This window comes from Podarcis bocagei (assembly GCF_964188305.1).
Source record: "Podarcis bocagei genome assembly, chromosome: 9".
NCBI classification, from domain to species: domain Eukaryota; kingdom Metazoa; phylum Chordata; class Lepidosauria; order Squamata; family Lacertidae; genus Podarcis; species Podarcis bocagei.
This window is the reverse complement of record NC_138134.1, coordinates 56,496,197-56,522,685: the sequence shown is the minus strand read 5'-3', so window position 1 is coordinate 56,522,685 and position 26,489 is coordinate 56,496,197. Positions and strand designations below refer to the sequence as shown.

The window sequence follows — 26,489 nt, the reverse complement described above, 5'->3', positions numbered from 1 at the left end:
GTGCAGGCCTGAGTACAGACACCATTCCCAGCCGACACATCCAAGGTGCTAATCCATGTGACAGACAATGCCTGTCCACACGAAGCAGTGAGACAAATAAGAGTGACGTTGCTACGGAGCATAAAAACAAGAATGCTAACTTCCAGCTGTGCTTCCTGACTGGGCCCTCCCAGAATCTGGTGTGTGTGTGTGTGTGTGTGTGTGTGTGTGTTCCAGAAGAAACACCACATTCACTGGCCCTGCTTTCTAATGGAGGATTAGCCCTGTGTGACCAACCAGCCCAACAGATGACAGGATATTGGATTTGTGACACTGTGCACAGAGCCAGAACAAGATTGTCACTAGGGCTGCTTGCGCAACTCATGCTAAAAAATGCATGAAATTGTGTCAGAATTTCTTTCTGCCTCTCATACGAGAGGTGATGTTATGGAAACTACCATCCCCCACCCCCCTTAATCTCCTCCATGATGCAGCATATCTTAATTAAAAACCTTGAAAATCAAACTTAAACAGTAACGTTAATAACATTACACAAATTGTTGGTGTGGGCTGCATTTGGAATACGGTGTGTAGGGTCGCCTGACCCGGAAAAGGATATTGTAAAGCTGGAAAAGAAGATCAAAAGGGTGGAGAGACTTCCCTATGGAGAAAGGTTGCAATGTTTGGGTCTTTTTAGCTTAGAGAAGGAGGAGAGTAAGAGATGAGGTGATAGAAGTTTATAAAATTATGCATGCCTGATTTTGCACCAACTTTGCAACATAACGCCTCTGCTTGCCAACGATATTTTATATGAAAGTGTGTCTGATAAATATTTAAATTAAATAAATGAATAAAAATAAACCGACTGATCCGCTGTATTTTGTTGAGGTCTCCTTTTTTAGCGTTCTTTATTTACTGTGATAAGAGGATGTTTTTCTATCTGAAGCATAAATAGGCTTCCTTAAATCTGTCAGTGACGTGAATGTACAGCCTACCTTGCATCTGATTTCTGTCCTACACGGCGCAGCATTCTGCATAAAGTGTGCTAACAAAAAATTAAAGATTTATACAGAGGGATTTTAGACAGGTACCACAGACAAAAGAACTGCCCGTAATTATAAACATACTAAAACTGAAACATAACCTAGAAACTTGTAAAACTGAACAACAGTATCAAGTGTAACCTGAAACTAAACTCTTAAAAGAAGAAGTTTGAAACAAAAATTTGAAACATGGCCTACATTATCATGGCAAAGCAATATTTTGTATGATAGATGCGGGAACACAGCCTGGTTTCATTCCAAGGCCACCCAGACTGGCAAAGCAAATTCAGAGCAGCGCAGATTCAAGTTGGTTTTCGGGGGGGGGGGGAGTTATACAAAGTTCACAAGATACCAGCTTAAAATCGCTAAATGGTTTCCAGTGGGGGCCATTGGTTTCCAAAGAAGACAGGAGTGAATGGACCTTGGACCCCGAGAAATGAGAATTTACTTGGAAGGTATATGCTGAGACGTGATGGTGTGCCAAGCCAAATTCCAAATCACCCTATCCAGCGTACTGTGTGGGACCGTGGGACATTAATCAGCTCTTAAAACCGAAAAAACTTACTGTTCCAAGTCATAGTAATCCATGCATTTCTTTTTCTTGTTATAAGCTGCCACTCTGAAGGGTACGATTTCCAGCGTTATCAGGCCTGGCGCCATAGTCAGCACTTTGGCACCATGGGTTGGATCGTAGAGATCTTTTCCAGTCTCGGGATGAGACATGCCGGCAGGATCTCGACCCACAATGTAGAAGTTTGCTCCAGCTACCATCCTCGACCTGCAATGCCACTGAACCTAGGATGAGATCGGAAAAGCAAAGTTAGCAGAAGCGAGGATGGAACCATGGAAACCAGAGAAGAAGCCCATCGCTCGCTGTACAAGAAAGCAAAAAAACATTATCCAGCTCTCCGAAATAAGCCTCCAGGTCATGTGCTCACCCGCAGCAGAGTTACTGTGGTCACCCACTTGTTTATTAGGTATGGGTGAACACACACACACACACACACACCATTCGGAAAGGCAATACTTGAAAGTAATTTGTACAGCAGTTCCCTAAAACAGTAGACGGCCCCTTGGCAAAGAAACCTTCCTGCCAGGAGTCAAAACTAGCACTCTTGAAGGGAGGCTACCCATTTGTGTCAATTAGCTCCCCTTTGATCAAGTGGCCATAAAGGCATGCCTCTGGACAAGACAGAGATTAGTGCCAAGGAAAGCTTTCAATCGCAGTCATGCATTCAACTCTGGTTAGCTAAAGTGGGAGGGAATGGACAAGGAGGGAAACTGGATTCTTAAAAGAGCAACAAGTTGGTGGGATGGGGTGTAGAAGAAGAAAGCAAAAAGCTGGTGAGCTGGTTTCAAGGTCATGAGTGAACCCATTGCCCAGAGAAAGACGTATTTTTCTGTATATAAGACGCCCCCGTGTATAAGACTCCCCCTGTTTTGGGGGACTCCAAATTAAGAAAATGGGGGGAGAGTGCCAAAAGTTAAGCTTTTGGGGGGGAGTATTGCCCAGACACCATCTTAAAAAGCAGAGACATCACCTTGCCAATAAAGGTCCGTATAGTTAAAGCCATGGTTTTCCCAGTAGTGATGTATGGAAGTGAGAGCTGGACCATAAAGAAGGCTGATCACCGAAGAATTGATGCTTTTGAATTATGGTGCTGGAGGAGACTCTTGAGAGTCCCATGGACTGCAAGAAGATCAAACCTCTCCATTCTTAAGTGCCCTGAGTGCTCACTGGAAGGACAGATCCTGAAGCTAAGGCTCCAATACTTTGGCCACCTCATGAGAAGAGAAGGCTCCCTGGAAAAGTCCCTGATGTTGGGAAAGATGGAGGGCAAAAGGAGAAGGGGACAACAGAGGACAAGATGATTGGATAGTGTTCTCGAAGCTACCAGCACGAGTTTCACTAAACTGCGGGAGGCAGTGGAAAACAGAAGTGCCTGGCGTGCTGTGGTCCATAGGGTCATGAAGAGTCAGACACGACTAAACGACTAAACAACAACAGCAACAACATTGCCCAGACTTGTTGGGTTTTTTGGAGGGAGGATTCCTGATAATCTCTCACCCACCAGACAAATGCAAGGAATCTCAAAACCTCAACAAAGCCACCAATCGTCTGCCTGGTCACCACTAGCACCTGCCAATCACCCGCCCAATTGCTGCAGCAACAGCCAATCTACAACAGCCCTTGCCACAGTCACCAATCACCCGCCCGATTGCCAGTGACTATCTCATGCTCGTGGAAGCAACCAAGTGCCCATTCCCACACTGCACTGTCCGTGTATAAGACTACCCCCGATTTGTAACATAATTTTAAAATAAACAATCCTCGTCTTATACACGGAAAATTACGGTAATTGCTGGGTGTGTGGCCATGTTGCCCTTCCTGTTGTAGGAGGGTTTCCTATGCTACCAGTTAATCTGAATGCTACCATTATATGCCATAATATTAACCCTTATTTGAAACCAGAATAAACCTGGAAAGATATAGGCTTATATGGGTCATAGAATCATAGAGTTGGAAGGGACCCTGAGGATCATCTAGTCCAACCCCCTGCAGTGCTGGAATATGCAGCTGTCCCATACGGGGATTGAACCTGCAACCCTGAGTATGTACTTCTAATTTTTTTAAAATGCTTTTTAAAACAAAAATAACAAGTTAGCCAGGGCATCTTTGTAGTCAAGCGACAGATTTTGTTTTAAAAAATAAGAATAATCTAACCAGTTAATCAATCCAACTTTGCAGCCCTAATCATGAGATGGATTTTGTGGGTTTGTTAGAGATCTTTTATTCATCTGTGAGTTTCTGAGGCTTTTGCACAACCACAGAGGAAAGAGAAGTAGTAAGCTGAGATCCTCCTAATTTTTTCCAGAACCTTTGCTCAAGAAAAACAACAACACTATTTTGCTTATTCCAGCCAGGAGATTTCCAATTCACATCCTTTTGACATAATAAAATAAATTGCTAATAAAAAGTGTTTGCAACAAAAATTATTCATTTTAAGCTGGATGCTTAGGAATAGCTCCAGAACTGCAAGCTGACAAAGGTTTATGCGTCTTAGCATTCAATCATCTCTCCCCCACCCTTGCTTGCAAGCTCCTCTGAAGTAGTCAAAGACTGCAGAGTTTCTCATCTACCCAGAAATGACAACACAAACAAAACACAAAAGGCGAAGTTACAAAATTCAGGGCGGAAAAAGACTTTACATAGTAAGCAATGTGCTTGGATTGTGTCATTATATAGTTTAATCACTAGGTGGCACTGCAGCAGACTCAGGAGTTTTCCTGTTGCTGTTCTGTTCTTCCTGGAGAGAAATAATAAAGTTTTTGTACAGCTTCCAGGCTAGTGTGTCCTCTAAGCTTTTCCATGGTGTGCTGAATACTGCCCAAAAGATTTTTATCTGGTATCTAACATTATTTATTTATTTTATCTCTTGTGAGTCTCCTTGGGGGCTTTTTTTTTTTTTTTTTTTTTGGCTGAAAGGCAGCACAGAAATAAACATTAACATAACACATCAGTGCCACTACAGATGCAGTCACGCTCTTTCTTCTTTTCTGGCACATTACGTTGCAAGTCAGATGTCAGGTTTCAGAGAAAGCTTTAAACCAGGCATGTCCAAGGCCCGTTTCGGGGGCCTAATCCGGCCCGCCGGTCAATTTAATCCAGCCCCCGTGGCAGTATATGTCCTGGGGTAAAATCCTATAAAAAACCTCAACAACTTTGGGGTAAAATTGTAGAAAAAGCTCAACAACTTTGGGGTTAGATTCCCCAAAGAGCTCAACAACTTTGGTCGGCCCTCACACGTGTTCACTTCATCAAATCCGGCCCTCTTTGAAAAAAGTGTGGGCACCCTTGCAACCATCACACTCACAACTTTTTTCAAAACACTTTAAAATGCAACATTATAAAATGCACAGATTACAGTGGTACCTCGGGTTAAGTACTTAATTCGTTCTGGAGGTCCGTTCTGAACCTGAAACTGTTCTTAACCTGAAGCACCACTTTAGCCTATGGGGCCTCCTGCTGCCACCCCGCCGCCGGAGCACGATTTCTGTTCTCATCCTGAAGCAAAGTTCTTAACCTGAAGCACTATTTCTGGGTTGGCGGAGTCTGTAACCTGAAGCATATGTAACCTGAAGCGTTTGTAACCTGAAGCGTATGTAACCCGAGGTACCACTGTACTAGCAAAAGAAGTTTACCACCCAAACCCTCTGCACACCAGAGTGCAAGTATGACAGCCAGCAGCTAATCTGAACAATTGCCAGAGTGAACAAGTGGTAAACATTTTCACCTTGACCACAAAAAGGAGGGACATGCACTACAGATTATGCTGCAGCTGGAGGGAGGTATGTTTCAAAAACATGTGTGTTCCTCCCCCCCATCCCTTGTTATCCCAAACTTTTAGGAGTTTGCTCTACACCAGTATGTCCTATTGAAACAATGACGCACAGCTGTGCCACTCCAGCTCTGGGTGTTTAGGACAGATTTGGAAAATTATTTGCTTTAGGTTGCTGTAAGGCCAATCAAGCAAGAAAGCAAGATTCCCATCCTACTGGTAAAAATTAATAAGGTTTATGAGCAAGGTTGTTTTCCAAAAGACTGATAGCGTTAGACATAAGCCGCTATGCACTGATCTTCCCCAATGATTTTAGCAATCAGGATTTCCCCCAACCCCACTCCTGCAAAAGTATCTGTACTTTTCAAACATATCCTTTGCTATCATGTAGGTAATAAACCTATAGGCTGAAAACACAATTTCCTAGCTTATTGGACAGCACCCCATAAAAAGCTTGTTTTTAAAGGAGTTTCAAAAAAATATATATCAGATTGAGAGCAACAAAACATGTCCATTAAATCTTTACTGAGTGGGAAACTATGTTCAGACAGTTGATAACCATATTGGCTTAGCAGCTGTCTGTTGTTCTGCAAGTCATTTGTGCTACAGAAACAAATCTGGTACCAATGCCTTCTAAATGACCTACAGAAAATGATTAAAGGAAGAGTTGTATTTTATTAGTTGTCTAAAACACACTATTGGCAAATGGTTTTCTGAGGTCATTGAAAAACGTGGCATAAATAAAGGAACATTTCTTATTTTATTTGCATCCATGACTGAAAACAGTGTTTACAGGTTTTGTTCAGCTCCTTGCTTCCATGTTCTCCAAACGCACATCTCAAAACCACAAGGGAAAGCATGTTCACATGCAAAGTTTTCGGAAAACACAATAAACATGGCAAGTAGTGAAGGGATCAGGCATGTTATCTGTTTCCACTGTAGTGAACAGAATTTACCCAACCCCAGTTCCAGATTGCAGCCCATAGTACGAAGCATTGAAAATATGCATCGACAGTGCTCTTCCAAGAATAAACTAGCATTTTAGGAATGTAAAATGGAGATAAGGGAAGTCTTGAAAAGGAAAGCCTGAAAGGAAGATGCCAGAGAACCAAAGGATGGAATTCTCCACACAAAAACACTTGCATTGCCCAAGTATCAGAATCGTTAAGATTATAGTTTTCTGTTTTGAGTTTTTGCAAAGCTCTCTCTGCAGTTATTTGAGGCAAACACCTTTTTTAAACATATATATACACACACAAAGGGCATGATAGCTAGCTAACATTGCAAGACCCCACAGCTTTGACGCTATGAGTTTAGCACCATTTTAGTAGAATTTCCCTGGACAGAAGTCCCAAGTAGAGTTTACTATCCTCACCTTAGTCCAGTCTTCTCCCCTAGGCCTAATAGTCCATCAAGTGAGAGACTCTTTCAAAATACAGATAGGACACAGATTAGAAAGATCATCAAAAGAAGTGGCAGGATATCTTTCACCTGAATCCTGGGATTAAGGTGGTTCTGTCTTCTGCATGAATTTTACTCACCACCGCCACCACCCCAGCAAGCAAGCTAAACGGCCTAAAAGTAAATGGATTTTAAGCAATTAGGAAGGAACAGAAGTGAAACGACCTCAAAAGCTTTACAAAATACAGAATGGCAATAGGGTATAAAAAAGCTTAATCCCCACCAATAAGCAACTCAAATCTTTCTAAATCGCAGATTGAAAGAAAGCCATCTTTATAGCACTGCATGTCATGCCTCGAAGCCATTTGCTCAGTCAAGGAGCCTGCCAAAAGCATGTTCCCTTCTCAGTTGTTTTCCTCAACTCCATGTAGATCAGACGAAAAACATTGGAATAAGAAGAGAACCCAGCTCTTTCGGCTTTGGCCACGATTCAACCTGTTAAAGAGCACTCATATGACCTCTGAAAGAAAGGGAAGAGGAAGAGATGGCGCAACAAGCCCCTTGAAGTGTAAACAGGAAGTATCTGAAGGACCTCCCATTTAAGGCCTTGAAACCAAACTCTGGAAATTCCTCGCAGCGCAACCACCACACAAGGGTTTTGGAGTGTAGTGGTTGTCTCCAAAGGAGGCCGTATTGACAAACGAACATCAGGGAAATCAGTCGGGACGATCTAAGAACAAAAACACAACTCGTTATACCTCAGTTGGTCCAGCATACATCATGGGAGAAGGAAATATGGCCACCACAGTCGTTTCTGGGTTCAATATCCCTTCCTCCAGGACTGCTGCGTGTTGTTTCATTCGCCACGACAGAGGAACGTCATCGTCCTTTGTCCAGCCCCCCAGAGGATGCAAAAGGAGGACTGGGCGCCTGTAACCTCGACCCAGAAGCTGCTTATGAGTATCTTGCATTAGCAGGGCATGTCCGCTGTGCACAGGGTTGCGCAACTGGAAGGCGAAGACAGCGTCTAAGGGGAGAAAGAGAGAGGGATGCCAATATGCTTGACGGTTATTAATTCAGGCAGAAGCCGTCAGTGACAAGCAGCCTGCAATGTTCTATAGGCCTCGGTTTCAGACCTTGCACAGTCTATCATTTGCAGAAAGGCTTCGCTCCCAATGCAGCTGGGAGAGGAATGGGTGGGTGACAGGAACCCTGCCAGACGACTGAAGAGAGATACGTCAACACAACTGTCCGCTTGCCTCTGCCAAGCATTTGAGAGATCAAAGAACAAAGTTGCTGCAATGAACACTACTACACAGGGCTGTGCTTCTATTGGGAATATTTAAAGTCTCAGCCAGTGGCTGGCTGCCTGGCATTTTCTACAATCATATGACATTTCGCCAGCGCTATTGTCACCTGAGTTTGGCGCCAAGGATCCTTCAAACAGCAGCCCAGCAGCACAGGGCTGCCGCATCTCATCACTGGTCGTGTAATGTCTCAATGCTGCGAACTGAGTGATGAGAGCTCTGACAGGGATAATTAAATAGCTCTCAATTAGATAAATGGCTGAAAATAAAAGAGTAGCGAAACCAAGAATCAAAAGAGGCTTGGCCGATCAACATATTCCCTTGAATCAAGGGAATTTTTGTATGCATTATAGGCATGCCACAAAAAACCAACCCCAAATTAAACACTCATTGCTACAGGAGCAGCGAGTTCCCCCTTGCCAGTTATCAAAACTGGCAAGAATCAGACACTACATGGGGCAAAGCAGGGGGAGAGAAAAGATGCTTCTCCCTTTCATAATGGAGTGTGTGTGTGTGTTTTCCCACTTCAACTTCGCCACGCATGGAAATCTCTTTCCACATGACTTGCTATCACTGGACTAGAGCCTCCGTTTTCTTAACCCAAGTATAACAAGTCCTGTTTCTACTCATTGCTCATTTTTTACTACAGAAAAGTGCAGCAGCTCATTTCTCGTGTTATGTTTGGTTCTCCAAACAAGCTACTCAAGATCTGTAAATGTCAAGTTGCTTCTTTTTAAGACAACGGAAGGTTTTAAATTTCATTACCTAACTTCTAGCTCGTGGGCAGCTAATGAGATTCCATGCAGATGGGACCCCACTTCCCATCAACCCCAGCCAGGATGGCCAGTGGTGAAGGATCATGGGAACTGTAGTCCAAGAACATCTGGAATGCCCTGGGCTGTCTACTCATAGCTCTAACTGATTGAAGGAGCTGATCAATTTAAGTAAAACTAACAGTACAGTAGCAAAACTTTAGGTCCAGTATATTCTAGGTAATGCTTTCTAGAACTACTAATCATTACTAGAAGTTCCTTCCCACTGCAAACACACGCACAAAACTTTTTTCTATTTTTAAAAAATTAACTTTATGGACTTTTTGGAAAATTAACACATAAAATCCTTAACAAAATTCTTGTGAAAATACAACACAAGAATACAAAATCAGCAGCCTAAAGACACAGAACAACAACAAAAAGTCTGGATGTCTCAAAAAAAATCAGAATTTTTTTTCCATATTCATGTAGTCCTTGTAAATGAGTCCTTGTGCCTCGTTCATGAGCTAACCATATTTTGTTCAATTTCTCCATCAGTCCAAGCTCCTTTAAGCCAATTTGATAAGGACACCCCTTCCAAGTCTTTCCCAAACCGGGCCAACAGTGGATAAGCAATGAGAGATTTAAATAAGATATCTGCATTCTGACTCTGAAATATATTTAATAAAGCTAACTCAGGTGAATGAATTACCAGTTATAATTATGTAACTCTAAAAGTACTGTCTTCCAAAAACCCAACCCTTTAGCACAACGTCTTCACATATGCTGCCATGCCCTTTTGCCCTATTAAAGAAATATCTCAGGGCCAAAATAAATTCAAAGAAAAAAGTTCACCCTTAAATATCAACCTTACCAATGGAGATTTAACCCGCCTCTCTCCCATATAAAACCAAAATTAATTCAAGCTTGGGGTCCTACCTATTATAATTTGGTTATTTCAAAGAAGAACATGGGTTTTTATTTTTCCCCTGCCTCTGTTTTCAGCCGCCTTCCCCCAAGCACCCTTTTGAGAGTTGTACAGGAGGCTGCTCTCACTATCCCAGCTAAAACAGCACAGAACAATCAGCTGCCAGACTATTACTGCTTGGTCTGTTCCTTATTTCTCTAACACGAAACACAAAAATGGAAAACAAAACAAACAACCTAACAGGCTGCGGATTTCTCAACTCGGCTGTGAAGCTAGCAAAACTATTCCCAAAACTAATTTTTCAGAAAAACTGTAATACCTTTCATCGCACTCTGAGTCCCCTGTGAAACACATGTGGTTTGTTCCTTTGCAAGGACTTTTTTTTTATTGCTTTCACAAGAAAATCTAGGACAATTCAACAAATGCAAAACAATCGAAGTACTGAGAGAGATCATCGGATTCACCACACACTGGGGTTTACCTGGCAAGTCTTTTAAATGGTGCAGCAAAACTTGGGCACACATCACCAAAGGTGTTTGAAAAGTTGTCACCACCACCAATCACTTTTTGGAAGGCAAGCAAACCATTTCAGAACTACTTTGACCGCAGTCCTTCGCTACAGCTTTTTTAGGACTGCAATCACAGAAATTATGTTTTGTTCAAAACAAAAAAGGGAAATAAAGTAAAATCCTACTGGTACTGTGCCGCCCTTTGCTGAAAGAGACATTGCTAGCGAGCTTCTGGGCAGCGGGAAATGAATTTCTCTGTCTCTCGCTCTCTTTCACACCACCCCTTTTCATGCAATAACTTACCAGCATTCATGTCTTTGAACTTCTGCTTTAGTTCAGCAGGTGTGAGACGGTATTGGTCAAGGCCATCATTCCAGTAAATGCGATCAAGGACTTGAAGATCACCCCCCACAAGCCAATCCCCTTGTTCCATGACCATCTAGGAAATTTAAGGAAGGGAGTTGTTTCAACAGCATGCAACACTATTTCTGCAATTTGTCTTAGCTGTTTTTCATTCTGAATTTCAGATTTGAGGATTGGGCACTGCTATCAATGGCCAATAGTTACAATAACTGAATTCTGCTCCGCTATCAGAGAAAAAGAAGAAGAGTTTGGATTTGATATCCCGCTTTATCACTACCCGAAGGAGTCTCAAAGCGGCCAACATTCTCCTTTCCCTTCCTCTCCCACAACAAACACTATGTGAGGTGAGTGAGGCTGAGAGACTTCAGAGAAGTGTGACTAGCCCAAGGTCACCCAGCAGCTGCATGTGGAGGAGCGGAGACACAAACCTGGTTCACCAGATTATGAGTCTACCACTCTTAACCACTACACCACACTGGCTCTTAGCATACCACTTAAGGCCACTTGCTGGGAAGAGGAGTAGCTGGCCACTATCAGAACCAAGATGCCTTTGATTGATCCAACAGGACTATGGCATTTAAACAAGCACCTTGAATTGGGCCCAGAATCTGATCAGGAGCCACTGTTGACGCTTTCAGACTAGTGAAGGTGGTGTTCGAGATGCCCTCACCTAGTTCGCAACAGAGCTGCTATATGCGCCTGGCGCCATCACACCAAGCTATACTTCACATATTTATTTTCCTCCAACTTTTCCCAAAATAACTCACATTTTTTTTAAAAAGCTCACAAATTAAAAAGAAAACATATACAAGGGAATTGGGGTGGGAGAAATGCAGAGGAAGGGGATCAGTTTGACAATGCCGTAACAAAAATGGTGAGTTGGAAACGGGCCTTTGTGTCCACTTGGGGCCAAACTGTTGGTGGTTTGTTTATTTATTTACTGCATTTATATCCCACTTTCTTCTCCAAGGAGCCCAAGGTGGTGTACATGGTTCTCCCCCTCCTCATTTAATCCCCACAACAACCCTGTGAGGTAGGTTAGGATGAGAAGCAGCAACTGGCCCAAAATCACCAAGTGAGCTTCATGGCGGATTGGGGATTTGAGCCCTGCTCTCCCAGGTCCTAGTGCGATACTCTACGCCAGACTCTACGCCAGACTCTCTCTGCCTTCCTTGAATACATGTTCTGCAACTCATCCTACAGTATTGCTCCTCTGGCCTATGGCAGAGGCCAGACCTAGGGCAACTAATGGTTGGGGCAGAGCATTCGTTCTGTTGGTGGGGGACGAGGGAGACAACTCAGTTCCCCACCTGCCCCATAGATGGAGCAAGGCAGTTCTCTCTCCCCCCCCAACCGTCGTGATGTTTTTTCCAACCCAGCCCCACAAAATCCACTTTTGCCCAAGCACGCCTGCAGCAAAACTGGCATTCTACCCCATTTAAGAATTTGAACTATGACCTGAATTAGGGCCGTTTAACAATTAACATAGCATTTAAAAAAATAAAATCATTAACTTGAAGACTGGGCTCTAAATATTCTGATCCGGCTGAGCCAAGCCCTGAAGCAAAGCAGCCAGCTGTTTTCCTGTCATCGCTGCTGAGTAATTCATTTTGGTGTGCTTCCTCTATGTCTCTTGCACACAAGGCTACATTTATAAACCACAGGAGAGGACAAAATTCTCTCTGATCTTCCCTGGCAGACTATGGGGCTCATCCTAAATCTGTTTCTGTCACATATCTATCTATATATGCACACACAATCATCCGAGACTGGCTTCCACGCTCTGAATGGCCACAGAATGTGTCCACAAGCAGTCAGCTGTATAAAACGGGAGAGAGAATTTGCTAGGGAAGATTGGAATCTGGGCTGTGGTTTGCATATAGATTATTCCTCGCACTTCTGTATGGAACTTCATTAAGAGCTTCAGGTTAGCAAGCCTTGCAAAAGGCTACCTTGATGTAAGGGTGGTCCTTGCACGTTGTCCCCCATTGCCGGGCACAGCGTTCCTCTTTCCGGTGCTCGAAGAACTCTGGGTTGCGGAGAATAGCCACACGGCGACCATCATACAGCAGAGCAAAAGCTGTGCAGCCATCTAGTCTCTCCTTGTCTTCCGTTGTGGCTGTCAACACTATAGGCACTGACAGGTTAATGATTCCCCCTGTAGGGTGAAAAAAGAAGAAGCAACGCAATGGTTGTTGTCATCTAAACGCAAAAGTCATCCAGGTGTCCTGGCGAAAAACGTACTTAAAAGCCTACTGTTCTGAGAGCCTGCCCTTTCCTAATGCATAGCAGGGCTACCTAGCCTTGGGTTCACTTGAGGTATAGGCCTGGCTCAGGAATCCTTTGCAGAATTTTTTTACTTCTCCATACTGGTATCTAGGTAAAGGCACCAAGGAAAAGGTCTATTGTGGGTGCAAGTGGGAGATCCCTTGCCCCGAGCTGGAAGATGGAATCAAGTTGCATAAGACTCTCTCATTCTAATATTCATTCTCACTGCAAAGCAAATAGCAATTGCACTCTCCAAACATATGCAGCATTCGGGCTGCTATTGCAATGGTTCCTGGTTCTCTGGAAGAGTTGCAATGCCATCATTTCACAGATACACCCAGGAAACGTGCCTTGTGGAAAAACCCGCCAACTCAACAGTAAAAACTTAGCGAAGTCCCAGCTCTTCCATAATTGAGTAGGGCACACACGACTGTTCCCCAATACTGTCCCTGCCATATTGGCTTGAAATTGCCTTGTTGTCATGCAGTTGAAGCAAATAACTAATGCCTGGGGCAAAGAGACACATCTTTCCTTCTGGTGATCCACAAGATTGGAAGCTAAGAGATACCCAACTGCTGCAGAAAAGTTGGAAGCACCCACTGAAGCATTTTGAGAAAATAAAAGGAAGTTCACATTTTGGCAGGGGTAGATATAAACACAGACACACTTACTTTACTTATGCAATCCATTCTCCAGTATTACTTCTACTAAGGTGGTTAAGGTAAAGGTAAAGGGACCCCTGACCATTAGGTCCAGTTGTGGCCAACTCTGGAGTTGCGGCGCTCATCTCACTTTATTGGCTGAGGGAGCCGGCGTACAGCTTCCGGGTCATGTGGCCAGCATGACTAAGCCGCTTCTGGTGAACCAAAGCAGCACACAGAAACACCGTTTACCTTCCCGCTGGAGCGGTACCTATTTATCTACTTGCACTTTGACGTGCTTTCGAACTGCTAGGTCAGCAGGAGCAGGGACCGAGCAATGGGAGCTCACCGACGCACATAAAAATGAGTAGGAATAATACAATAATCTCTCAAACGTCAAAAGTACTATGGTAAAGTACATATATACCCATTCAACCACTTCGATCCACAGAACTGGCATGGCCACGTAGCATCTGTTCTGGAGTCGTAATAAATCAATCTTTCTTTGTAGTAGTTCCTACACTTTGGAAAACACTGCCTTCCGGCATCAGGCAGGCTTCTTCACTTAGAACAGTGTTTCCCAAGTTCGGGTCTCCAGCTGTTTTTGGACTACAGTTCCCATCATCCCTGACCACTGGTCTTGCTAGATGGGGATTATGGGAGTTGTAGTCCAAAAACAGCTGGAGACCCAAGTTTGGGAAACACTGACTTAGAAGGCAATTAATAAATCAATGTTAATAACAAGAACAGCACTCCAAAATATGAGCCTACTGTAACACTGACAAAACATGCTCAAGCTGAAAAAGCTTATGCACATATTAATAGGGAGTTCCTGAAAAATTAATCTGGAACATGGCATTTTTGTCTATGACTTGCAAATTTGACACTCAGTGGCCTGCTGCAATGCATGGCGATCCTACAACAATACATGGTTTGTTTTAAATATCCATTTCCTTACAAAGAAACGTTCTGCATTTATCACTTCAAGCTTCAACGATTGCCAGTTGATTTTATGCTTGCGGGAAGCTATTACCTGGAATTCGTAGAACTACATTTGTTTCCAATAAAGAAACAAATTTTAGTATACAAGGTTATAATATTTGTAGAGTAAATGTTTTGCAGATGGCTATCCATGCATTTGACATATTAGCTCTTCTCTTACATGTTTCTCACTCCTTTATGAAACTCACTATGACCCCTGGACTCCTGGCAGGTTCCTTCTTTTTTTCAGCAATGATATCTAGATCATTTTTTTGGGTCCCTACTAGTCCACAAGATAAATCAATAAATATGTTTGTGTGCATAAATATATTTAAGCATGTGCATATATATTATATGTGACAGGGAGCTGTGTGTGTTGAGTGTGTGTGTGCACACGCATCTTACATGAATTTCATGTATGTGGTTTCAACCATACGTGATGTCACGGTCTGGCTGGATGCAGAGGAGAGGTAGGAGGCACCAGCTGGGGAAACTCCAAGGGAACCCCCTAGGGGAACAAGGCTCAGAACCAGGGGATTGGGGGTGGGACAATGATGTAAGGTCAGAGAAAGAAGAGGGAGCAAACTGGCGGGGAGGAGATGTTGGAAGCTGAAGGGACAACAGCATTTAGTGAGCAGGAAGAGACTGCGGCAGAAGGCAGACCAGACTCAGAGGCAGGAGAGGAGGGGAACCAGGAAACAGATGAGACAGGCTGCTTAAGAATCCAGGGAGTCTCTCCCTCCTGTTGCAACCAGCTGCCCTGCTCCCTGGTGCCCCATAACACAGAGAGAAATGAAAAGGGCAGGGGAAAGATCAGTCGAGTGCAGGCGCAGTCTCCAATTGCTTGGGGAAAACCCTGGAGAGGAGGGTTTTGGTTTTTTACCAGTAGCCACATTTGCAAAAATATTGGCTTTTGCCTCAAGGAGCCTGGGCAAAACTTTCCCCTTTTCCTCATACTCAGCCGAGAGTCTTTCGAAGAATCTCAGCTTAGCATCACATTCAAACCAATGATTCTAGTTTAAAAACAAACAATGGAGTTTTAATAGGCTAGCTTCATGACTCATGGTTTGAAGTGGCTTATGAAGCTGACTTTGAATTTTTTACTGGACCTATGACAAGCTATGTTTTAAAAAGACTAAATGAGATGATTATCCAAAGCCCGCCCACATGACCAACATAAACTGATGCTACTGTATGTAAATTTCAAGGTGTCTTACCATCAAGCAGGCAGTCAAAATGAAGGCACTGCAGGTATTCTCTCTCTCTCATAAAGCCATTCAGCGGTGTTGCCCAGCCCTCCGCCAGGACTTGTACCCACTGCATATCCAGCTAAAACAGGAAAGTTGATAGTATTAGACCAAAGATCCCCCATCACTGCTCAGAGTGATAAACAGAGACACGTAGCCATTAACAAACAAGGGATCAATGAAGTTGCATGAATGCCACAGGGGTCAACAGTCAAATTCGGGACTGCAGAAAGAGAAGTTAACCAATTAAAACAGAGGCATAAATCTGTAAACTGAAGTGGAAAAGGGGAAATGCATAGCATACTGAAGACTTCAGAAACGTGATTATATTAAACTACCAGCTACTCAGATGCAATACAGATGCTGTAGAAAAAAAATTACTGGAGACAGTGGCACACTAGTTAGAAAGGGAAAATAGGTCAGTTCAATGATATCAACAAGATACTTCCTAAAGTAAGGCAAGTTGTCCCAAAGCACTGACACATTGGGGGGGGGGGAGACTTATGGCTGAAAGGCAGAACAATCAGAATTGTAGTTTGAAATTGAATCATGGAAACAGAAACCAATTCCTGCTATCTCAAGCTTGCAAATCGCTACTCAGCCGATCACAAGGGGTGAGCAAGTGAAGACTCCAAGGCAAAACAGTTTTAGCAGACTGGGAGATCAATATGCCACAAATAACACAGGTTCTATCTGGACAAGTAAAAATACTTTTGTGGCCTTTGCAAACCTGTATTACCTTATTTATTTCCAGGGCAGGTAAAGACTCTGCATCTGTTTTGGCCAATTTAAGTTTGTTTTCAGGCACATACAGCTCCTTAACCTCGTAAGAGGCATCCACTGGTACAATGTCCTGAAAGAAAAAGGCAAAAGTTGTTAAAAATTTCGTATTATTATTTTATATGCTACATACATCAAATGGTGCTGCTGCAGGTCAGCAGCCTGCTGCCTTTTAAAACTAGCTGTAACCTGTATTTATGCCAGTGCTTTTGCCATTCAAGTTATCTGCAGAAACATTTTTATCTTCTTAAATCTCACATCGCTGAAAAATCCAGCAGTGGCTCTAAAACATTCTGGTGTTAACTGAGAGTTAAGTCCCTTTGAATTCAGCAAGACTTACTTCTGAGTAGATTTGGTTTAGATTGCATTGTCATTTTATTATTATTTATTGAATTTATATACCGCCTTATACCCAGAGGTCTCATTGTCTTCCCTTATAGCCAAAAAAGGCTGAACTGACCTCTCAACCAAAGAAAGACTTGACCCTACTTTCGCACAATAATGTAAATAATCTGATGAAAAAAGAAGTGGGAGGCCTAGTTAAATGGAAACAAGTTATATACAGACAAAAAAGAAGATGTCTTAGAATTGGGAGCCCAGGTAGGAAACCAGTTGCCCATCCCTACAATGAAAGTGGCCATTCAACCAGACCTATTAATGCTTAATCCAAGCCCCAGGGTGGTGATTAAGAGTGTTGAGATTAAGACCTGGGAGACTGGTGTCCAAATGTTCACGTGCAGTGCTTTTTTCTAGAAAAAGAGGTTCTGGAACTCACCATGGGCACCTCCCTTGTTCTCTTACAATGGCAATGGCGCCCACCTGAGTGGTGCCAGAACTGAGTTCTGGTGAGTTCCAGCGGGGGTGGGGGGAGCCCTTCTCATTTGGCCACGAAGCTCATGGAGTGACTCTGGGCCAATCACAGTCTCTCATCATAACTTACCTCAAAGGACTGTTGGGAGTATAAAATGAAGAGGGGGAGAACTAGGCGCACCCTACCTTGAATGAATGGTAGAAAAAGAAGCAGCTGTCCAGTTATATCTGCTCCCCCAGCATTATCAACCTGCACTAGCAACCCCACTGACAAAACTGATGGAACAATGTACACTAGGATAGAAAAAAATAATAGGTGACTCATACGTCCTTTGTTAGGGACGCGCGTGGCGCTGTGGGTTAAACCACAGAGCCTAGGGCTTGCCCATCAGAAGGTCGGCGGTTTGAATCCCCTCGACGGGGTGAGCCCCCGTTGTTGGGTCCCTGCTCCTGCCAACCTAGCAGTTCGAAAGCATGTCAAAGTGCAAGTTGATAAATAGGTACCACTCCGGCAGGAAGGTAAACAGCATTTCCGTGTGCTGTTCTGGTTCGCCAGAAGCGGCTTACCGTATTTTTCGCCCCATAAGACGCACTTTTTCCCCTCCAAAAATGAAGGGAAAATCTGGGTGCGTCTTATGGGGCGAATGCAGGCTTTCGCTGAAGCTTGAAGAGCGAGAGGGGTCGGTGCGCACCGACCCCTCTCGCTCTCCAGGCTTCAGGAAGATATCCGCCGCCCAGGCAGCCCTGTGGGAGGTCCCACAGGGTTGCCTAGGCTGCGGATAGCAGCCTGCTTCTCGGAGCGTCGGGCGCCCTGAAGGCAGAGCGCCCGACGCTTCGGGAACAATTCCGCCGCCCAGGCAGCCCTGTGGGAGGTCCCGCAGGGTTGCCTAGGCTGCGGATAGCAGCCTGCTTCTCGCAGCGTCGAGCGCCCTGAAGGCAGAGCGCCCGACGCTTCGGGAACCATTCCGCCGCCCAGGCAGCCCTGTGGGAGGTCCCACAGGGCTGCCTAGGCTGCGGATAGCAGCCTGCTTCTCGCAGCGTCGAGCGCCCTGAAGGCAGAGCGCCCGACGCTTCGGGAACCATTCCGCAGCCCAGGCAGCCCTGTGGGAGGTCCCACAGGGCTGCCTAGGCTGCGGATAGCAGCCTGCTTCTCGCAGCGTCGAGCGCCCTGAAGGCAGAGCGCCCGACGCTTCGGGAACCATTCCGCAGCCCAGGCAGCCCTGTGGGAGGTCCCACAGGGCTGCCTAGGCTGCGGATAGCAGCCTGCTTCTCGCAGCGTCGAGCGCCCTGAAGGCAGAGCGCCCGACGCTTCGGGAACCATTCCGCCGCCCAGGCAGCCCTGTGGGAGGTCCCACAGGGCTGCCTAGGCTGCGGATAGCAGCCTGCTTCTCGCAGCGTCGAGCGCCCTGAAGGCAGAGCGCCCGACGCTTCGGGAACCATTCCGCCGCCCAGGCAGCCCTGTGGGAGGTCCCACAGGGCTGCCTAGGCTGCGGATAGCAGCCTGCTTCTCGCAGCGTCGAGCGCCCTGAAGGCAGAGCGCCCGACGCTTCGGGAACCATTCCGCAGCCCAGGCAGCCCTGTGGGAGGTCCCACAGGGCTGCCTAGGCTGCGGATAGCAGCCTGCTTCTCGCAGCGTCGGGCGCCCTGAAGGCAGAGCGCCCGACGCTTCGGGAACCATTCCGCAGCCCAGGCAGCCCTGTGGGAGGTCCCGCAGGGTTGCCTAGGCTGCGGATAGCAGCCTGCTTCTCGGAGCGTCGGGCGCCCTGAAGGCAGAGTGCCCGACGCTTCGGGAACAATTCCGCCGCCCAGGCAGCCCTGTGGGAGGACCCGCAGGGATGTCTAGGCTGCGGATAGCAGCCTGCTTCTCGGAGCGTCGGGCGCCCTGAAGGCAGGGTGCGCAAGGCTTGGGGCGGCAGCGGACTGCTTGCGCGCACCTAGAAGCTTGGGGCGCGCTGAGGTCAGCGCGCCCCAAGCTTCTGCATGCCGGCAAGCAGTCCGCTGCCGCCCCAAGCCTCCCGCACCCGGCAGGAGGTCCCGCCGGGTGCGCAAGGCTTGGGGCGGCAGCGGACTGCTTGCGCGCACCTAGAAGCTTGGGGCGTGCTGAGGTCAGCGCGCCCCAAGCTTCTGCATGCCGGCAAGCAGTCCGCTGCCGCCCCAAGCCTCCCGCACCCGGCAGGAGGTCCCGCCGGGTGTGGGAGGCTTGGGGCGGCAGCGGACTGCTTGCGCGCACCTAGAAGCTTGGGGCGTGCTGAGGTCAGCGCGCCCCAAGCTTCTGCATGCCGGCAAGCAGTCCGCTGCCGCCCCAAGCCTCCCGCACCCGGCAGGAGGTCCCGCCGGGTGCGCAAGGCTTGGGGCGGCAGCGGACTGCTTGCCGGCATGCAGAAGCTTGGGGTGCGCTGACCTCAGCACGCCCCAAGCTTCTGGATTAGCGCAGGGGTCCGCTAGCCCTGGGAGAGGCGCCGGCTCTCCCACGCTAGCGGAGACCTTGCCGGCACGCAGAAGCTTGGGGCGCGCTGAGCTCCGCACGCCCCAAGCTCCTGGTGTAGCGCAGCGCACCTGGGGGGGAAATAAAAATTTTTTCCTTCATTTCCCCCCCTAAAATCTAGGTGCGTCTTATGGGCCGGTGCGTCTTATGGGGCGAAAAATACGGTAGTCATGCTGGCCACATGGCCCGGAAGCTGTACGCCAGCTCCTTCAGACAATAAAGGGAGATGAGTGCTGCAACCCCAGAGTCGTTTGTGACTGGACCTAGTGGTCAGGGGTCCCTTTACCTTACTTCCTTTGTTGCTGCTTACTCTGCACAGGGAGACATTCGTTCTCCTAACTGATGGACAGACCCATACATCTATACATCTTCCCCTTTGTACCTCCTCCTCCAACTTCATGAGAGACAACAAAGCAGCAACAAAGGAACTAAGAATTATTTGTCCTCCCTCCACTTTCTAATCTAAACCTTATACAGTGATAAATTTGTCCTCCCCTTTCTTACTGTGTGATGGCCCAAACCCATCACAGCTAAGACTTAAAAGCATGGCATAAGACAATACAAATGTGGTGCCTGGTTTTTGGAATATTTTGAATTAAAAAACCAAAAACAGTGCAGTTCAGCATTTGCCAGACAGCACAGAGGAGGACACAGACAACCAGAACAACATTCGAGTGGGAAGAGAACGTGACGGAGTCACCACAAAGTTAAATTTCTCGCCAATGACGTGTTCAAATGCTATAAGTAACTTAAAACATGTTAAAAGATTGGTGCTTGAGCAACCTCTTTGTCCCACCCTCCCCCTACCCAAAAGTTCTGTGCGCTTAAAAAAAAAAAAAGTCTATCATGCTTCGATTCTGAATCTGGAAAAATATACTGCAGGGTGTCTTAAAATAAGGCAGCCATTCAAAAGACTTAACACAAACCAAAGTCTGCTCCTAAATTCTTCCATTCCTCACAAGGCTGGAACATCTACACCAATATGCTTGGAATCTGTCAAAAGGTTCAGTAACTAGATGCACAGGGGATTCTTCTATCCAAACCTAATTAGCATAGTTTGAGAAAACAGCTCGATGAGAACCTCATTCAGAAATTTGTATGTTAATTCCTTCCCGAAGGAAACAGCAATTGCTGTAGAAGGAAGATGATGGGCTGTATATAGACACTGACTGATTATCCAAAAAGCATCTACCAAAATATTTTAGAAACTAACAAAATGAAAGCAAACACCCTGCCACTCAGATTTCAGTTCATAGCATCTGGGCAGCTTTAACTTGTTCTGTACACATACATAATACTGCACAGAAAGGAATCTACTGTCAGACCCAAAGGTAAGCAGTGTTGCTAACTTTACAATGGTAGTGGTATGTTCCACTAGTTTTTATTTTATAAATAACTGTTAAGAATAATGGCTGCAAAAGATTGAGTAAGAAAGCAGTGACCAGGGCCAGTATCAATATCTCTAAAGGGCTTTAAAATGGCGTGTTGTCCATTTGGGGGGACAAATGCTTATTTCATGGGCCCTTACTCCAAAGAACCCATGTTTTAATATTTTTTTCAGTGACCCTGGTGACTGTGGTGTAGCCCTTTGGTAAGTAACAAGCCTTCCTGCAGGATGTAAGCATGGATTGCTCCAATCAGCTGCATAGCAATCCCTGACCTAGGATGTCTAGCATGCCTCACTTCAGAGGAGCCAAGCTGGCAAGCTTCTCCTTGCCCTATCCTTTCCCACAGAAGAAGCGAGCAGGGGTCTTCCTTGGCTACTGTTTGGCAGAGGGACCCTACACAACTCTGTCCAAAAGTGGCAAACCGTCCGCCTTTCCAACAGGAAGGTCCAGGAGGTAGATGGCTCAGATGAAGCACATACTGTTTTTGGCTGGGCTGTTGACACCACCACCACCACAATCTAGATCTCTGTAACTAACACCATAGGATGGCGTCCTAAGGATCTGCACCAAAATACTGAAGAAAAAATATGAACCTACAGGCCAACAGTGGAGGTTTATGGGGCTTGCTCTCGGGTTAAGTGTGTAAAGGTTTGCATCCACAGAAATGCAGGGTCATGCCTCACACTGAGTCAGACCATTCAACCAAGCTCAGAATTGTCTACTACAACGACAGGTTGGTTGCATTGCTCCAGCATTTCAGATAGGATTCTCTCTCAGCCCAACCTTGAGTTCAGGGAGATATTAGATAGATAGATAGAGAGATAGATAGTGTGTCTTTGCTTCTCAAGTTGTACTGTGTTATTTTATGCACTGTAACTTGTTATTTTTATTTATTATAGTTTAGAAAATATTTATTGCAATTAAGAGTGAATTTTTGTTTATTTGCTGATATTTATTTTTATTGTGTACTATTATATTCCAATGGATTATTGAATATTACTTTACAGTGGTACCTCAGGTTAAGAACTTAATTCGTTCTGGAGGTCCGTTCTTAATCTGAAACTGTTCTTAACCTGAAGCACCACTTTACTTAATGGGGCCTCCCGCTGCTGCTGCCGCACCACCGGAGCACGATTTCTGTTCTCATCCTGAAGCAAAGTTCTTAACCCGAGGTACTATTTCTGGGTTAGCTGAATCTGTAACCTGAAGCGTATGTAACCTGAAGTGTATGTAACCCAAGGTACCACTGTATTTTATATACGTTGTTCATTTTAAAGTTATGTTTTCATTATGACATTTCTGTATCAGATCAGATTGTTGTAAGTTGTGCGATCTTCACTGTTTCTTCGGCTTGTAAAATGCCTTGTCTATAGTAATATAGAAAGGTGGATTACATATTAAAAGATGAATGAAATGAGATGACGGATCTTGAACCTTAGACCTTCTGCATGCAAATCAGATGTTGTATCCTGCCCCAAAGAATTATGGAAGCAGGGGCTATTTAGGGGCAGTCTTTGGGGGGGGAAGTGCTAGGATAAGCTATAATCATGAGGATCAGATTGGACACTTAAAACTGGTTCTGAACCCCCATTGTAACTGCAAAAACAAGATGGATATGAATCACAGTTAACAAAAGTCCCAGTCACAGCCTTATAGGTGTCATTAAAAGAACTTTGGAGCAAGCAGATCCAAGCACAGCTGAGATTCATGCATTAGCCATTTACACATTTACCCTTCAGTGCTTGCAGAGATGCAAGTATCTCTTGCTTTTAGTGTGTCTACAAAAGATGTCAGTGAGCTGCAGAGAACAAATATCCCCCAGGCTTTACAGAGAAGGAACCCATTTAGTTAACAACGAAGTCGGATCATTTTATTGCAAGACTCTATGTCTATTTTGAAATTAATACTACTTTCTTTACTTCATAACGCCTAGTGGCCAAAGTCTATTAGTAAGCGGCCTTAAAGATACTGTCTGCTATTTTGCAGAAATACGTAGTCATGGGCAAACGTTTTAGAAACAAAGCATTTTAACGAAGTTGTGTTTGTTTTTTAACGTAATAAAAGGACTTCATTTGCACAGTCGTTTTTCACATGGAGCATATGTTTTATTTGTGAACACTACAAGTCTATTTTTAAATGTTTATATTTTAAAGTATATAGCCAGAAAGCCTGTGGGCAAGACAGATATAAGAGACTGCATCTAAATATGTGGTGTGCCTTGTTTTAAAACAAAAAATATAGTTTTAGTTAAAGAGTGTTTCCAATCAAACTGCATTCTGTTAAAAGCCACATGATATTAAAAGCTCCTTCATTGTCGTCTGCTTTGAAAGTAAAAGAAGCATTTAGGAAGCATTTTAGCAAATTATTAAAGCATTTTTCTTTTACACTTTATGAAGTTGTTCCAAACGTGGGAATCAAGTCATGCTGTGTGACTACTGCAGAGTCTACTATCTTGACTGCCATAAATATGACACACACAAGGCACAATCACCGTACATACTTTCATTTCACCCTTAGCCGAAGATGCAAACACCAGCAGCATCTCAACGCTACTTGAGCTGAGAAGCTTGACTTGTGCCCGGGCACAAAATACATTTCAGAACATTAAACCGTGACTACATGAAAAGGCTAAACATTCAAGTAATTTATAGCATTAGTAAATCTAATGCTCCTGGTACATACAGATGCAACTTTTAAAACATCGCTTTAGATTAAAAACAGAGGCAGGAACCTCATCTCTTCGGAGTCACATACAGCTCAGGGAAAAATGTGGTGTTTGGAAGCCCTCTAGTGGTGAAGCCTGTGCTTTTTTTCGAAGTGTTTTTAAAATAATAACTTCTATTAAAGATGTCTTCGTTTACAAAAAGAATTACGTGCATTGTCTCTTTTTTCAAGTTTTGTTTTCTACAGCTCAGTTTCATTTGTTGTGAGGCGTTAGTGTTGCATGCAGTATAAGGTTGGGAAGAAAAAAGGGGGGAAGAGTTGGAGGGTGGGGATCGTACATACGGTGGGGTGGCAATGCTTCTATTTTTCTACTTAGTGTATGTGTTTCCAAGTTTCTTTTAAAGTGTATCTTAACATAGTCATTGTTCCACATTTCACTGCAATTGTTGGACATACCAATGCATTTATCACTAGTCAGAAAATGCAAAACCACCCCATCATAAAAAGATAGTGTTCTATTATCTACATAGCTGCAATGCTATGTGTAATGTTATTTTATTGTATTTTTATTCTTTGTTGGAAGCCACCCAGAGTGGCTGGGGAAATCCAGCCAGATGGGTGGGGTATAAAGCTAGTGGTACCTCAGGTTAAGTACTTAATTCGTTCCAGAGGTCCGTTCTTAACTTGAAACTGTTCTTAACCTGAAGCACCACTTTAGCTAATGGGGCCTCCTGCTGCTGCTGCGCCGCCAGAGCACGATTTCTGTTCTCATCCTGAAGCAAAGTTCTTAACCTGAGGTGCTATTTCTGGATTAGCGGAGTCTGTAACCTGAAGCGTATGTAACCTGAGGTACCGCTGTAATAAAATTATTATTATTCATTTTAATGAGCTGTTAAGTCAATATTAATTGATTCATTATTGAGGACTAGGAACCAAAAGATGTTTATTGCACCCACTAAAACTGAATGCAGCAACATGAGGTAACTTCTTTTTAACAGCTATCCAGAACATAACAAAATTCTAACACTGCCTGAATCAAGTGCATATCCACAGGAAGATTACAGAATGCATATTACAGAGTGGCTGTTATTAAGGTAACTAGAAAAATGAACTTAGCTGTACTATATATACACCAGGTGACGTGCACAACATTGCATGAACTAAGCCCTAGATTTAGTTAAATCAATCTCCTTTGGGCTCCTTTGAAAGGAAGGAGGATACAAATTGAAATAAATAATTGCAAAGGATTTGTTCCACAGCAAGGATGTTGCCTGCCCCTTAACAGCCATGTACATTTCACACTGCAAACTGTGTCCAAAAGAAGTCAAAGGCCACAATACAGAAATGCTTAAAACCACTAGTATCAGTCTGTGTTGGATTACAGCCAGAATGATCTGACTCTGTTGGTCACATGAGTAAAACATTTTGTGTCTCTGAAGATATACTACGAGGCATCTTGTCTATGCTGGATAAAGACATGGATAAAATTAGAAGACGGGGTAGTGCTAGACTTAGAGGGTCACGACAACCGATATGGGTGGCACGCCTACCTGTGGCATGGGCGGAAGAAGGGCCACAAAGGATTTGGGAATCATATATTCAGGGGCCCCCTGTTGGAGGTTTGGGAAAGATATAAGGAGATGTTAGAACCCAGAACACCCCAATGGTTATCTCCATTAGAGGTAATGGCCATTAAAAAGATTAATATGGGAGCCAACTGGGCAACTTACGAACAACTGCTCATGAAGGAGGAAGGAAAATGGAAAATGAGGCCATACGATCAGGTTAAATTTCAAGTATACGATTGGCTACACTACCACCAAATAAATGATATGTTTAGGAAAGATGTAAAAGATAAAGGCTACGCCGACAAAAACTCTAGATTCCAAACCGAGATCCTGGGGAGTAACATAAAAATATTATCTAAAATGTACAAGTACTTACTGGACTGGAACTTAGCTGACGAAGAGGTTAAGGCGGTAATGACTCACTGGGCCAGAGATCTTGGCCGCAATATCTATTATGAAGAGTGGGAAAAACTCTGGAAACAACACCTAAAATTCACGGCCTGTGTGTCACTTAAGGAGAACCTAATGAAAATGTTCTATCGCTGGTACCTGACCCCGGTCAAGTTAGCCAAAATGTATGGTTCCTGCAATAAATGCTGGAAATGTAAGGTAAGGGAAGGTACCTTCTACCACATGTGGTGGGAATGCCCAAAGGTTACAGGGTTCTGGGAGAGTATATATGACGAAATGAAAAAAATGTTAAGATATACTTTTAATAAAAGACCAGAGGCGTTCTTGCTAGGTTTGGTAGGAAAGGAAATTAAGAAGAAAGACTATAAATTGTTCCAATACGCAACAACGGCAGCAAGGGTCCTAATAGCAAAAAATTGGAAGCAGGAGAGTATTCCAACAACGGAGGAATGGAGAAGTAAATTGTTAGAATATGTGGAGATGGACAGGATGACATGTAAAATTAGATACACAAAAGATCAGAGGTTTGTTGAAAATTGGGAAAGTCTAACGAAATATCTGGAAAGCTTAATCGATGAACAGATAACACTAGTAGGTTTCCAAGGAGCTCCGTAAGAGGTAAAG

At 44.5% G+C, this 26,489-nt stretch overlaps 1 protein-coding gene across 1 annotated transcript in view; it reads right to left on the bottom strand.

The window, feature by feature from the left end:
• The window catches only part of PAPSS1 (3'-phosphoadenosine 5'-phosphosulfate synthase 1), a 52,404-nt gene that overhangs the window by 6,550 nt on the left and 19,365 nt on the right, over window positions 1-26,489 (bottom strand). The window contains exons 6-11 of the mRNA XM_081208123.1: window positions 16,499-16,612; window positions 15,730-15,841; window positions 12,575-12,780; window positions 10,563-10,698; window positions 7,522-7,790; window positions 1,588-1,817 (exon numbers count right to left, since the gene is read on the bottom strand). Of these exons, the coding sequence (XP_081064249.1) occupies window positions 1,588-1,817; window positions 7,522-7,790; window positions 10,563-10,698; window positions 12,575-12,780; window positions 15,730-15,841; window positions 16,499-16,612 (1,067 nt within the window). The remainder of the gene's footprint in view (window positions 1-1,587; window positions 1,818-7,521; window positions 7,791-10,562; window positions 10,699-12,574; window positions 12,781-15,729; window positions 15,842-16,498; window positions 16,613-26,489) is intronic.